The sequence below is a fragment of the Equus caballus genome, chromosome 3, assembly GCF_041296265.1.
Source record: "Equus caballus isolate H_3958 breed thoroughbred chromosome 3, TB-T2T, whole genome shotgun sequence".
NCBI lineage: Eukaryota > Metazoa > Chordata > Mammalia > Perissodactyla > Equidae > Equus > Equus caballus.
In genome coordinates, this window is record NC_091686.1 from 51,219,074 (window position 1) to 51,235,188 (window position 16,115).

The window sequence follows — 16,115 nt, forward strand, 5'->3', positions numbered from 1 at the left end:
ACATTTCCTGCTGCTTCTTTTGACTGGAACAGCCTTGAATCTCTCATAATTTTCTAAATGCAAGTCCTTCCATGTTTTTCTCTATCTAAAATTCTATCATTTTCACATCAATTATACTCATGCTCAATTAATATGAAAAGATGGGTCATTATAATAAGATTGGCAATAAAAATTAAACAGGCCTCGTTTAGGGTTCAGAGTGGCTTGCTTTGACCATTGCCTTTTCCTTAACTACATTCAAATCCAGAAATATCCACAAAGGTGCACAGCACTGTGGGAGGTATGACAGGGGAAGTAAGGACAGGTGATTACTTTATGTGATTTTATGATGCCAGGTTCTGGAGGGAACCTATTCTAAAAGAGCTTAAACAAGAACAGAAAGTTCTATGGGCAATGATCCTGGAGCCAGCTGCCTGGCAAATACATACTGCCCGTTACAATGGTAATAAGATGAAGAAATGGTTCGATAAATGGTTACTCATCTAAAACAAAATTCAAAGCTGACTAAAGATGGGGAGGCTGTGGAGTTATCTTTCAAAAGAAGTAGTTTGCAAAATCACTTTATTTATCTAGTATTGTTAAGGATAAGCTAGTTCTCCTACTAGTTATATTTTCACACTGTTCAAAATGAACATCTCTAAGTACTAAAACTTTTTTGATATAAATCATTTTAAAAGAATAGGTTTCTAAAATATATCCTATGTTTTTTTGATCTTTGTTGATATCTCAAGGTTATTGTTTAAATATTAACTAATATGCTAGCAGTACACTACAGTGATACCCTTAGGCACTGTTTTATGACACAGAGTTGTTTTTATGGGAAAAGGCCTACACTGATAGGATATTTGAATTAGTGTATCAGATTGTTTTCCTTTTTTCCTGTTTCTTGCTTGCTAGAGAGTGCTCCTTATGGCACCCTGCTTGTTGTCGATGTGCCTGCCTTTTGTAACCATCCCCCGCCCCCCCCCCCCGCCCCGCTTCAAATTGACATAGTGAGATAGCCAGTGTAAAGAGAAATAAAACAAAAATATCTGATAGGATTTTCCTTAAAAAAAAGAAATAGGCTCCGAGTGAGTATTTAAAAGGCATCCTTACGGGTAAGCTGCAGGGGCTTGGTGTTCTCTGTTTTGCTGCTCAGAGATTTTATTTATTTACTTTCAAATTCTTTGTTGTATTCTGAAAATCAAAGGTTTCAGCTATATCCCATCTGATTTGGTTATGACTGTATAACACTATGCATTTTTGCATTGCTAAATAGTTTTTTGGTGAAGTTCTTCAAATTGGAGACTAATCTTTGAGAAAAACAAATTTCTATGTGCACATTATGCCAGAAAATTCAAGTAAATTTATTAGCTTAATAATTTGGAATTAGGCATTAAGAAGTATTAATCACAAACTCTATCATGGGAAATGCTATGGACCTACTTGCTGAGAAGAAAATATCCTTTATTCATTATATTTTTATTAAACAAGTAGATATTTTGCTACAATGAGGTCAAAAGGATCAAAGACATGAATTCTTAACACTCTCCCCATCAGACTTATTTAACTACTGGAGGAGAATAGTTCAGAAAATGCAAACGTGTATAATTCTGAATCTAATGCAACTCAAAAAGCTCTCTCTACAACCGGCCAACAAAGCAGCTTGACAGAAATACTGCGGCACTTAGAATATACCTCCATATTCTGAGCAAATGGATCCTTTGGATCACACAATGTTGAAGATATTCGGTGGTTGCCACGGAAACATCGCTGACTTATATTCTGGGGGACTGGAAATGTCTGCCGAATGATGGTTAACCTTCCAATTGACCTTCTTACAAGTTCCTGTACGTCCACATCGTTTATTTCCTATAAGATAAAATAGTAGATGGAAGAATAAGAAATGCTTCAATAAAGTAACAGAAACACAAAACTATTAATGAGTTGTCATCTAGAAAAGCTAAGGGATTCTGTTACTGTAATACATTTGCTTAAGGCTTAGCACACATTCACGTGAAAAAAACAATACATGTTCACTAAAATGATCAACTCATTTGTAGGTGCTGTCTGTGCTTTAAATTATATACATTAATGATGAAATAACTCAAATGCAGCAATTGACTTAAATAAACTTTATTAATAATAAGTTTATAATCTATTCTGTTGAACATTTTGGAAAAATATTTGTTGTCTAAACATCAAAAAAGGTCACAAAATAAGTGACTATTATACTTTATTATTCATTAATGGATTTCAAGGTACTTTGAGTACCTAGGAAGATAGTCGAAATGTTAAGAGTAACATATATTGTTTTAAGCAATGAAAAATGGTATTCTTAAATAAGGCAAGTAGAGAGAGCAAGAGGGGATATTACTTTTTAACACTTTTCCCAATGATTTCTTAGAACTATCGGTGTACGGAATGGATTAAACAAAGTGCTAACCGCTGAATGTATAAGGATATAACTGTGGCCTTGACATAAAGATGAAAAATTCTGTTGATTAATACAGTGTGAAACAGATGAGTGAATGAAGAATCCTAATGCTCTTTATCCAAATTCATGTTACTTTGCATATGAGTGTTTGCCAAACTCAAAGAAATGAATTTTATGCTTCCTTCTCCCCTGACCTACCAACTCCAGACTTAAATTTTAAGGTTTGGTTAAATCATGGATGTAGAAGTAATAAAAATGAAATAATATTTTTATAACATACATCTGTTCTAACTGGAATTTGTCAGAATAGAAGAGATAGAATAAATCTTCTTTTTAAGGGGGTCTTTACTAAAGCAGTTTGTGCTCATAGAGTCCATTTGGAACCTTTTAAAAGAATAAAGCCTTTGCAATTAACATATTATTGGTTTCCACAGATTCTTATGGCAATAGAAATAAAAGATTTGACACGGGATAAATTTTGGACTATGGTGAACGTTTCTCAGTTTTGATTCAAAGAATTATTGCAGAATAATGAAAGAGTAAAAGACTATTTACAGGTGTAAATTTTCTTCTTTTCCTTACTGGACTAATCACATAGTATTCTTCCTTATAGCATATATTAGCTTTAAAATTCATCCTTTATTTATGATCTTTCTGAAATATAGATTTGCTGAAAATAAAATAACACCTGCCATCAGCTGTATCCAGCATAATATCCTGGATTTCTGGTCGATTAATCCTTAATGCACCATAAAAAATGGCTTTTCTCAGTTTAAAATGCCCTCTTTTTCCTTTAGTCTGTGTCATTTCACTGGCCACCAAAAATTCTGTCCGGCAAAAACAGGTCACTTTTTAATTCTCTGTCATCTACACTCAAAACAGAATTAAACAGTGTCCTGTCAACTCCATTTTAACCTGAACTTTAAGTGGAAATATTTTTAAGTTAATTAATATTGCTATTCAATGTATTTACATTTTTCCAAATTCCATATTGCGCAATTTTCATTTAAAACGCAGTGAAAAATTCTACCGCTTTTCTCATGATATTAACTAAATTTTGTTATACTTGTGGTCTTTTTTTCTTAAGCAATACTAAGATTTATCAACATTTTATCAAACAACACCGTTTCTACTTGCTCCCCCCATGATGAACTGTGAATCAGCACATTAGAATAAAAACTTGCATTAACTAAGTTCCTGCTATATATTAGGCAAAATGCTAAACACTTTAGCAATTATTTCATTTTCTACTAAAAACCACATTCTGGTTCAGAGACTGTTGTTCTCAATCTATAAATAAAGAATCTGGGAGAGTCCAGGCTCTTCATTTAAAATCCTCTTTATTCATACTATGAATTTATAAATGTCATCAAAAGAGATGTTCTCTTGAGTAAGTATGCGAGAAATCCAAATTTCCTTAAAGGAATTATCTAGATTAATATTCATGAATGATAAGAATTAAAACTATAAAGATATATTATTCCAGCATTTAATAGCCTGATGATTCCATAAGGAATGATAAAACCATTGACAAAGCGCCATGTCTTTAAGAAGACTATTTTCAAATCCGTAAAAACGGATGATTACCTTTTATAGGTTCCAAAAGCTGAAGTTCTCAGGTATCTAAGTAACTAAACTATATCTGAGGAAATGTCAGTTTGAATTGAATATATTTTGCCTATTATTATTTGGCGAAGGGAAAATAAAGCAATTTTCTGGGAGGAAAGAATCTGCCATTCTGAAGAAAGCTAACAGTCTGTCTCAAAAAATTCACTTGCAGTTTCAGTTTTGACACCTGATCTCAAAAATAGTTTGATAGTGATATGAAAACGTGATTAGGCAGCTATTTTATATTTACAGAACTTTACGTCTGCATTTCAAAAGGTGCATTCAAGAGTGACAGATGTAATGTTATATAAATGCTGAAAGCCAAGCGAACGCTTAGTCTATGAAGAGAGCTTTTTAAATGAAAAAAAATCCACGAGTGAACTTCTGTATTAAAATATGAAACTATTGTATAATCGATTAGAATCTGTATTGTTCTAATGCTCTGAATTTTAAAGACCTTTAAACCATTTGATCTTTTTAAGTAGTCATGTGAGGAACTAGTTCACCAAACACTCACTCTCCCAAGGCCCCAGTGCTACCAAATGTGCTAATCTCTATAAAGACACACAGAAATTCCTGATTCTTACAGAATTTAAAGAATTTAAATTATAAAATTATTTGTCCATTTTCTAGTCTTTATTTGAATGGTATTTTTATGAAATAGGAATTAATCTTGCAATAAAAAAGGAACAACTATGTTTTAGTGTACCAAATTTTTCTCTATTTTACTTCTGTAGGAGCAAGGCATACAGTGTTTTTTCCCAAAAATAATTTAAATGAATAATCAAAAATTATTAAGACTCGAGTCAATATATCCCAGAAAATATTCATATTCACTTTGCTGTGATAGTTTAATGTAGGGTGAACCCTGAACTGTGTAAGAGCGAAGGAAGAAAAAAGCTTAAATATCTGTTAGGGATACAGCTCCATCCAGAAAGAGCCACTTCCTGGAACAAATCTTTCAGGAGGTTTGTATCACTCCTGAATCTTTGTAGGCTATCAGCTTTAAGCTTAAATTAATAGAATTCCAGGGAAGGAAAGACTCTCAAAATCCATTAGATCAGATGCCAAGCTACACTGTATAGACCATTTCAGAGAAGGGATCCCTTCCTCCTTTTCCCATTCTTTTATCTCAGCATCTAAGGAAGTTCCTGGCTCTTAGTAGGTATTCAAAAGTTGATGATAAATGAAAAACTGAATGAATGAATGGCAAGGTTTCACCAAACTACCTTCTGAACATAGATATCTGAAATTTTAAGTCTAGACACCGTGATGTTTTAATAACTTTAACAATTCTGAATAAAACAGATTTTAGTAATGATATGAAGCCGTGTACCATGTGGTGTGATTTGAAAAGATTATGCTTTTGTTGTTGTTGTTTTTGCTAATATGTTTATATTCTTCATGCTTTAGCAAAGATGATCCTCTGATGCTTCCATAAAGTTTAACATTAATGTGAAATAATTACACAAACATTATGTTGAAATATGGAGCAAAACCAACTGTAGGCTATATACCAGCAGGAAGAGGAGCAGAATGGCAACTTTCTGCTTGACAGATCAGTAGCGAGCAGTCAATTAATCACTAAACTAGGAAAAATGAAAAACATCCATTACACATATAGGCTTTTTTCATCTCAACAACAACATCTTCCCCTTAACTGCAGAAGTCCGCAGTGATTAACATAGAATGTTGACTTAAAATTATTTAAATAAGAAGTCAGGACACCAAAGGTCAGGTTCAGCACTATCAGGGAATAGCAGCGGACATATAGCATTATGCTTCTTGCAGCTCTGAACAGTGTATATCTTCCGATCTGAACTTCTAACTTTTGTAAAACTTAAATAAAGTCCTGAGCCATCTGCTTCAGGACCCTGAAGGGATGACAATACTTATTTGAAAAGGCTGTTCTGAGCTTGATGCACTGATTGCAGGGAGAAGATAAATACCATTACCAGCTACTAACACATGATTGATGACACCATATGAGCTAGCGCAGCCTCTCATTATTACAGCACACTTAATGCAAATGAAAAAAATATATTGTTTTCACATTTCCACATCAATTTGTATCATGATGCATAATGCCAACTTTGATTTATATCCCTCTCTAAAAAACTATTGGTGCAATAAGATTAAATAAATGTTTGCAACCCATTTTAAAATCAGCAACAAAAATAGTAACTACACAAACCAAACTAGACAGATTCATGATTTCCATGTTCAGTCAAAATGGACATTTGCACATTGTTGGGTTTTTTGCTGTCGTTTTTGTTACTTTTGGAGTTTATTAGCTTCCTAGAAAATTTCAGAAATCCATGTTTCTTCTTTCACTGAATCTAGGGTAAATTACAATTAATACATTATAAATTTGTATAAACAAGACTGTAAATGAAGTAAAAGGCAGTGAGTCAAGTTTCCTAAGGCATATTTCCGAGAGAATGTGGTGGCTGAATGGAATCATGTGGAAGTAAGAGTTGTTAAAGAGAAAAACCACAGGCCCAAAATGGCGTCACTTGTGCTAAAGCCCATGATCCCAAACCTAGACTGAACACCTGACCCCACTGCAGTGTCCACCTTCCACAGGAATGCAATCTTAATGGACCACTCTGGAATTTCCTGACTAACATTACTGAGGTAATCTGCATGATGAAACCCATGCTCTTCCCTTCCTCCGAAAGAGGATGCCCCACCCTGAAACTATTGTTTCTTTACTTTTGTTAATACCTTCTTGCCCCACCCTCTTTCTGCTTATAAATGTCTTCCATTTTGTGCAGCTCCTTGGAGTATCTCTACTTGCTAGATGGGATGCTGCCAATTAATAAATGGTAGAATAAAGTCGATTAGATCTTCAGATTTACTTAATTGAATTTTGTTTTTTAACAGAGCGTTGACCACAGATACACTGGACAATGATGGTTTTTCTTAGGGATGAGAATACAGAAAACACGCTTAATCTCTGAGTTTTAACCTAGTTTCTATAAAAATAATAATCCATATGAACAGTGTGGGCTGTGAACATTGCATTTTTCAAAGGCTAAGAGGTACTGACTTGTCCAAAAGAAATGACACCTCTGCTCAAGGACTAGTAAGGAGGCTGTGGGTAGAAAAGAGACAGGGTTTCAGTAATGGTAAAGGTGAAGTTATAAATAGCTATGACAGATTACAGTAGAAAACCCAAGTGTGAAAGAGGAGAAAAGTATTGAGGTCTTCTACACTGTCTTCCATACTTCTAACATGTATTGTTATTTACTGGTTAGATTGCTTTGTGTGGATGTTTTATTTTGCAGAATAGTGGCCCAAATTATGGAACATCCATTTAAAGACTGTATTTGCCCTCCTAACATTTTAAGAAATGAACTTTAATAAGTTCCCCAAAATGAGTCATAATGTTTATGAAAGATACAGCAAAATATAAAACCGCTATTCTTTCTGAGATATTCATCACCACTGAAATACATGCTCGTCTACTCAGTCAGCCTTCCTCTGTGTAACAGGAAGGAGTGTTCTCTTCCACACACAAGTCGACACGTAAGCAGTAGACAGATGACCACTGGTGTTCTGGGGAGCTCTACCTGGGTTCATACTTTTAAGATTCAGGTACAGTTAAATTGGATATGTAAAAAAATTAATTCAGGGGTCACTTCTGCAATCTTACCAAAGAATAGAAGGGAATGGGCATTTCCATTTAATGATTATAAGTATTAATTGGTTTGATTGATCTATGTCTCTAAGGGGGAAAGAAATCAGTACTTTTTCTTAACCAGCTCTATTGATGTGAACATGCAAAATGACTCCAGCTTATTTTACATCAGGGAATCTACGTAGTCTGTTCCCCATTATTAAGTGGGTGAGACAAAAATAAGAAATTAGGAGGACTCTCTATTTCAAAAAATAGTAATCTAGAAAATTATTAAACTAAAGACCAAAACTAATAGGATAAAATGCTCCCATAAGATTAAAATTGAGGGAGCAGAAATTTTGAAACTATAATCTATAAGGACAATTAACAAATGAAGGAAAACAAAGCAAAAAAAACCAAACCTTTGCACTGGAAAAGGCTAAGTTTTAAATCCCATTATCACCATTTAATAGGTGTGTAATATTTGGCAAACTGTTTAATTTATTTGGATCTTAGATTCCTTGCAGAAAAAATAGAAATGAAAATATCTAATTTGAAAAGTTATTACGACGGTTTGCAAAGTTTCCCTTTTCCCTTCCCTCTATCCTGCTGTTTAGTCTTTCTAGATGGAAAATTGAGAGATATTAGAAAGTTAGAAGGTATAAAGACTTCATTGCAAAGCAGATCTCACACATACATGTTCCCTGTGGGGATCTCAGAAGAATACATCTTAATTTGACATGAGAAATTACGGTGACAAATCATGTGGACCTAAAGTTTGGCAGATCAAAAACAGGCTTGTAAGATGTTTCCAGTATCTTTACACCAAAGTAAAGAACCATCAATGGGGCTAAAATTCCATCAATGAAGTGTGGTTAGGAGAAACGACTTGAAACTGGGAATCGTTTTTATTTTGCTGTGTGAAGAGAGGCAAATCATTTCCCCTCAATGTACCTCATTCCCTCAATACTTCATAGAATAATGTTTAGTATTCGACAAAATAATGTGTGAGCAAGTGATCTGTGAACTTTAATGTGCTACAATCATTTCTGCAGTACCATTTATTGTCATTTGTCAGGCACTGTGTTAATAAGAGCATTAGATAATATCTCACTTAATTTTTATTATGAACCCGCAAAGTAAACGTTATTACACTTACTATACAAATAAAAGGACTGAGGCACAGGATGATTATACTATATACCATAGTAACACAGCTAACCAATTTTATAGCCAGGATTGAGCCTATCTTGTTGACTGCAAAACCAGAATTCTTACTCAAAATTCTATTTGTCCCTGAGACAAAATGTATTATTCTATAATTCAATATTTAGTGTCTGTTGACAAATAACTCATTATTTTTATTCATAAGTAATAGATACGATTGAATGCCAGGTCTTGTTGAGGACAAACCCGCGTGATCTCATTATTTGTCCATGACTGATGTGCTCATTGTCCTTTTCAACTCTGACAGGCAGGCGCTAATGGAACAACTTAGTTCTCAGGGCTCTCATGTTTCAACATAATTTTAAAATTTTAAAATTTTTAATTTTTACGTATTATCTTTACAAAGATCAAAAACTTTCACAAGGAATTTGACAAGTTGATGGATTTTAAAACAGTAGTATTTCTTTATGAAAAGAAAAAATCCATTCTTATTTATTCATATTCATATGCTGAACTATTTAATCCTTGTGTAAAGGGGGAGTGATATAAAAGTTCTAGAAATAACATTAAAATACAAATGGAACACAAGCACTCCACTGGGAGGAATTCACTTTGCTTACAAAGAAGAACTGTACTTTTCATAAAGATGATCTCCCAAAGCAGGCAGCGTGTGCCAACGGAAAATGCTAGAGGATGCTCAGTGGGGAGGTGTACTGCACTTATTTTATTCATACAAAGCCCTTTATAATTTTTAAAAACTCCTCATTCTATTTTTATTTAACAGCATTCACTCAGTAAACTGGAAGCTTACTTTGTGTTGTTTCCTTTTAGAAATTCAAGGCCATAGGAATGCTGTGACTATACATGTGAAAACAGGACCCAGAACTGACAAAAAGGTCTAGTTGGCTTTACCTCATTTATAATGATCCAGTGACAGTCAAAGGCAACCAAATTAGTCTCCACAACCTAGAATAGAAAACAAACCAGTCATCAGTAAGCATTAGTCACGAAAAACAGACCAAATTTCAAATGGCAAAAAATGAATTAGATGTTAGAAAGGTCTTCGTTATTCAATTGAAGATGGAAAACTGTTAGTAAAACACTGTAGAAGCATTTTTCTTTGATGTATAGATACATTGTAGATTTGCTAACCAAGTTTGAAATTATAATTCATCAAAAGCCTAGGAAAACATAGGTTTCAACTGAAAAAAATAATATAAATAATACTGTATGCCGATTTAACTGAGAGTGGAGTTCAAATCACATTTCCTATTCCAAATAAACTTTTCGGCTTTTTATTATCTACCTAATAAATATCTAAGTACATATCTCTCCACAATCTGGCTCTAACTTAACCTTCTTACCTTCTGATACTTCCCCGTGTGTATGCTTGCTATTGCCTTGACAGAGTAAATTGCTCTATGTTCTGAAAAGTTTTGTGCATGTGTATTCTAAGGAGATCCAATTTTAAAATCATCTGAATGTAAAGAGTAAAAGCAACAAATATTATATTAGCATTAAGGTATGGGTGGGTAATTTCAGTAGCTTTTAGATTGCTAATAACATGAACAGAAATAAAACATGTACAAAGAAAAGCAAATAAGATATTGATAGTAATCTTGGCTGACTAAATTTTGGATTAATTGATTCTAAATGACCCTTCGTTTAGGCGAAAAAAGTTAGCTTTTGTATGAAAGTCTCCAGTCTATCCAATTTTTCATACACATTCTAAGACATGTTCTTATGATGCATGGCACGGGGCATAAAGGCATATAATAGGTGAGACTGTTTTATAAAAGATTATTATGTTATTTTTCACCAATAATACCCAAGGATTGAGTTTTAAATGAAGATGTTTTCTATCAACTAGCAAGGAGTTGTCATAAAGTATACATTGTATTTTGGTGGTTATTCTTTGTTCCATTGAGAAATGCCTACTGAAAGATGAATTGAATCACGATAAATACAACTGGAAAGATATTTCTAATGTGAGTCAATATTTTCTCAAAGTGTATAATTATTTGCAGAATTTTTGTTTTTTTTAAATTTTGGTAAAAATTTTATATAATTTCAGAATACATTGGACTGATCCATATGAGGTATATAGATAATATGTTATCATAGAAGTAAAGGCATATTATCTATTTTTAAGTTACATCATTATCATTTTTTAAAATACATGCATACTCAATTTACATGTGAAACAATGTAGGAAATATGATCCATGGCAGTTTTTGGTTTTAGCTGAAAAAGAAAATCACTTTATACCAGTAATGGCAGCCCTCATTTCCAATTTTATGATTATTTTTCTGTAATCATCTTAGAGACAAATCATCAGTAATTTCTTAGCAATAAAAAGTGTTAGAAGGTAAGTGGGAACTCCATATGAATTTAAAAACACAAAACAGAGACTCAAGTATAAGGAAAGTAGTTCTCTGGATAAAATGGAGAGAAATGGTTATATATGGAAAAAACACATGACTAGAATATGGAAACAGGGAGAATTCAGGGAAAAGAGAAGTGAAAGCCAAGATATAGATTGAAAGCACTGCTGAAGCAATAATGGTAGTAGACAAAGAGATGACTCAGTTTAACTTAAATTGCCCTTGTTTAGATAATCTGTACCATGTGGCCAGAGTAAGAAAAATTCAGGTTGTAAAAACTCTGCATTAACCTGTAGAATTCGTTAAGTGAAAAGCTGACATGCAACAGCATTTATGAAATAAGTGGAAAGTAAGAGTAACTTATTGATAACTTGTCTAGACCATAAAACTTACACATCTTTCACACTCTCTGTCTTGAAATAAACTTTCAGGCGAAAGTATAAAACAGTATAGAGACGTAGAGTCAATCTCGTGTTTATGTAAAAGAGAAAGGCAAATCTGTCATCCAAGGACATGATTCTACTCACTCGACCACCCTCCTTTGCTTAGGGTCAGCAGGGAGTAATCTTCTCTCACTGGTGTCTTTGGTTTTGAGTCATCAGTACTCAAATATGAGTACTCATTTGAGTCATGAGTACTCAAATACAAGACACAGCAGTATAAATTCGAAACAAGGAAAAAATTATTAGCACATGACTGCAGTAAAGAAATAAATCATTTACCACAAAAGCTCAAGTTCATAGAGCAGACCTCATTCCCCTATTTCCTGCTTTAGTACTGTGCTAACCCCAAAAGAAACATGTTATGTTGAGGTGTTATTACATTTTGGGTCTACCTGTTAGAGTAATTTAGCCTATCTTATCGAATGCAATGCATTTTCATTAACCTCAGCTATGCAACCTTTTCTAACCTTAATAAATTTTAACAAACAAACTCATTAGAGTAATTTTAAATTCTCTGACTTTATAAAGGCATGATTTCAAAATCATGAAATATTTGATGACCTTTTCATGAATATTGAATATTCAGAACTTTTTTTAGTGACTATTTTTCTTTGGGGAAGAAAAACAAATTATACTAGAAAAGTACTTAAGAATGAAAAGTTAGATATGTCCCTTTCCTTTCATTATATACCAAAATAGATAGGTATACACAACTAAAATCTGTGTATTACTGTGCAACCATGTTATAAGGAAGCTTTGAAACTTTTTTATTGCTATGTTGTACACAGACAGTTAATGCTTCCATTCCCTATCTGAGGAACTGTCCACTGAAAGAGGAATATCATTTCCTTAGGTCTAGGTTAACAACTTCATGCATAACCAAAGCGCTGGCGTGAGTTCTCTTTTTTAAATAATTGAATGTTACTAAAAGTGAGCAATGTGAAAAAGTCACTAATTAAAAAGGTAACTGACATCAGGTAATGGAAGGAGCATTTAGCAAGGGGTATAAAAAGATGACAGAGAGTCCAATAGGGTAGACCCTGGAAACCCAGTAGGCTTTGAGTTCCTTCACTTAAATGACTAGTATAGATACACTAGTACATTATACACATATATATAATAGTAGTACATTTTATATTATATATATATATAATTGAGACAAAATTGCTGTAGAGTTTAAAAAAGATAAAAAGCAACAATAATGCTGTTTTTCCTCATCACATATCAAATTGAGCTAATATATAACGAAAATTTTTAGGAGAGACATATTTACATAAAAAAATAACTTCTCAGCTACTTGTGTAGACAACAAAAGCCAACTAACATGGTAAATCTCAAATCAATTCATCCGGTAATTTATATGTCTTTTAGTAATATTAATCCCTTTCCACTCAATACACTTCAGCTGAAGTAATGCTGGATTGAACTGGTGGCATTACTAACTTGAAGGACTGAATTACTTCTGGATAAAGGACTAAGAAGCTATTGTAAAACATTAGAATTTTTTTAAACCTTATATTTCTTTCCACAGTTATGTTAGAACTCAAAGAGGGAAAATCGTTTCCTTCCCCGTCTTCCTTACCTAAGTAGCACATATCCTATTTCAGCAGTAAACATATTTGGAGCCAATGAAAGGGATTAAGCAACTTGAAATTTTCTTTTTGTTGACAGTGGGAATCTATTTTATATCTAAGTACATCATTGTTAGAGTTGTTTGGTCTCATTCTGAAGATTTTTATAAATGTCTAGCGAGTTGGTAAACACTAATTCTACTTTTTAATGCAAAATTTCAAAAATTTTTAGATTGCTACGAAATATTTGAAGGTCCTAAAAAAAATATATATTTTGTTGCCATAATGATAACAAACACTGCCCAAAAGATCACATTATGCTTGGGCTATCAAAAGAAAGTAGCAAGTCAGTAAGAAAAAACCATCCTTGGGGACTCTAGTGTGTGGTTATCAAAATAACAGAAAGAAAGAAAGTGTGGATTTTCCTTGGTAATCTGTTTCTCTCTCCCTCTTCTCCCATGCTTCTCTCTTACCGTTATATGTGTGTACATTAATAATGTCAACAAAGCATGGTGCTTGATCATATAGAGTTGCTACCGCCTCTATATATAGCAATGTAGTTATAACAAATGAGACTACCTCGCCTCCCAAGGAGCTGAGCTTACTTGAAGGGAATTGAGCAAAAAAGGGGTGGGGGGGGAATCAAGTCCTGTCAGGAAGACAAGCGATCAAGCGATGAGTAAGGACAGACCATCTGTCACTGGCAGGAACTTTAGAACTTCTGAATCCTTAGAAAAGCTTGACAATTCATCACCATGTCTTCCATCATTCGTTCTCAAATCTTTAGATGGGCTAAATATAAAACGATCTGAAGCAAAGAAACTGCCAGAGTGTGTATCTCACTGGTAATAAATGTGGAACAGTTCCTACAAGCACAGAGGACAATTTAATTGACTAAACAATAATAGCAACATGCTGTTTTTCACTCAACTTTGTGGCTTAACTAAATTACGCTTGTTCCCTTTGCAGGACCTACTAAATATTACACACTCATGCAGAGGGTTCCAGTGCTCTGTGCACCTGCAGCGGCAAAGGTGTCAGGTTTTTGCTTTTATTCTTGCCCATTCCAAATGCTCAGGTGGACGCCTGCGAGTGGCCTGTCTGGGAAGGACACCCGCAGTTATTCTGGAGCAAGTGGCCAGAGAAATATTAAAGAGCTACTCCCTTCCTAGCTCCTCATCTATAACAATACTACAGCTTATATCAGCATTTCTAGAACTGTATTCTGTGGGACACTACTTCCGCTGAAATTCGTAAGTATTCTGTGGCCAAGTAGATTTAGAAATGCTAGGTTAAGAAAAGTTAAATAAATATCATTACCGCATTACTCCTCAAAGCTTTTAACAGGTTAATATCAATACTGAAATGTAATTAACACAAAAGCCATATTAATATGTGACATTATTCTATATATTAATAATTTGGGAGATATGGCTTCAGACTTATGAGCATGAGCTCTAAAGTCAGATTGTCAATGCCTCCATTTTCTTACAGTGACTTTGAACAAATTACAAATCCTGTAAGGCTCAGTTTCCTCATTTGTCACTAGGGTTAATGATAGCGCCCATAAAATGAAATGGTGGGGAAGATTAAATGTGATAATGGCACATAGTAAACTCTTCATAAATATCAACTTCTCATATTTTAATTAATGTGTTTTATGGAACTCCGGGAGAAGATATTTGGAATGTAGCATATTCAAATAGAGTTGACCATGGAAACCATTTTTCTCACTACCAATCTCAAGAATCAGTACTTTTTGGAAAATGTAGACTAAAATCTATGTTAATTTAGCCACACATTTCTAAAAGTTCTAAAATTTTATTGAAGCATCACAAGGAATTTTGTAATTTTACATCATGGTCTTATAATAATTCTACAGGGAGAGCAACTAACAGAGGAAATTTTCCGCAAAACGAAAACAAACAGAAAACAAAAGTTGAATTACCATATTTTATGTAAAACTCAAATGTATATGTAATAGTTCTGACCAAATAGTAATACTTATTCTTTTTTCTTAATCTTTTTCTCTTTTTCTAATTAAACAAAAATAAGACAAAACCAAACCAAACCACTATACTCTTCTCCAATAAAGTATGTCAAGGGAGTATATCGTGTATAAAGTTTACAGTGCATAGTAGATTTTTAGCGAGAAACTCATGAATTTCCAGTACAAACTCTACATCCACTTGCCTGAGTGTCATATATGGCTAAACTGTATTCCCCCAGAGTTCTGCTAAAAAAACCCAACACAACTACACACTGTAAGTCTCTGAAACACAGAGCTGGAGCTTGAAAGTGTAAATACGTACACGATCTGTGATTCATTTCTATTGCTGGCTTTTGTTTTTCCTTTTTTTTGGCTTTTTTGGTTTTTATTTTTCTTCTTCTTAGAAGAACTGAAGCCACAGGATAGGCAGACACCGGAGTACTATTTGTGTAGATTCCATTTGTAAATCCCAAGTATATCCAGCAGATGGCATCAGTAATCCCTCGCTCTGAGAGCAGGCAGCATGGGGATATTCTGAAATGACTGTCTTGTTGGCATTTCCCCTTGAGCTCAGCATGGATCCCCAGCTCTCTTCTGTTCCTATCCAAGCAGCCACTATCTGCCATCCCACTCTGTGCCTTTTGCTTTAGAATCTCTGCTCTGATCTTCCAGCTGGAAGACCACAAATACACTTTCATCCAAATCCTCTAGGCTTTACTGCCAAAGTTATTTCATAAACGGATATGCTAGAATTATTGTTACTGCTGTGTGCTTGGGTCTTCCCACACCCCCTGGGAGATGGAAATATGCCACCACTGAGATTTGTCCAACAGGATGCTACCTGCTATGCTTCTTAATGTGGAAAGACGGGCGCTAATGCAAGAAAATAGAGAATCTGCATTCATCATATGCCA

General features: G+C 34.0%; 1 protein-coding gene across 1 annotated transcript in view; it reads right to left on the reverse strand.

The window, feature by feature from the left end:
* GRID2 (glutamate ionotropic receptor delta type subunit 2) overlaps window positions 1-16,115 on the reverse strand; it is a 1,371,230-nt gene that overhangs the window by 536,288 nt on the left and 818,827 nt on the right. The window contains exons 5-6 of the mRNA XM_023638677.2: window positions 9,726-9,779; window positions 1,678-1,851 (exon numbers count right to left, since the gene is read on the reverse strand). Coding sequence (XP_023494445.2) covers window positions 1,678-1,851; window positions 9,726-9,779 — 228 coding nt within the window. The remainder of the gene's footprint in view (window positions 1-1,677; window positions 1,852-9,725; window positions 9,780-16,115) is intronic.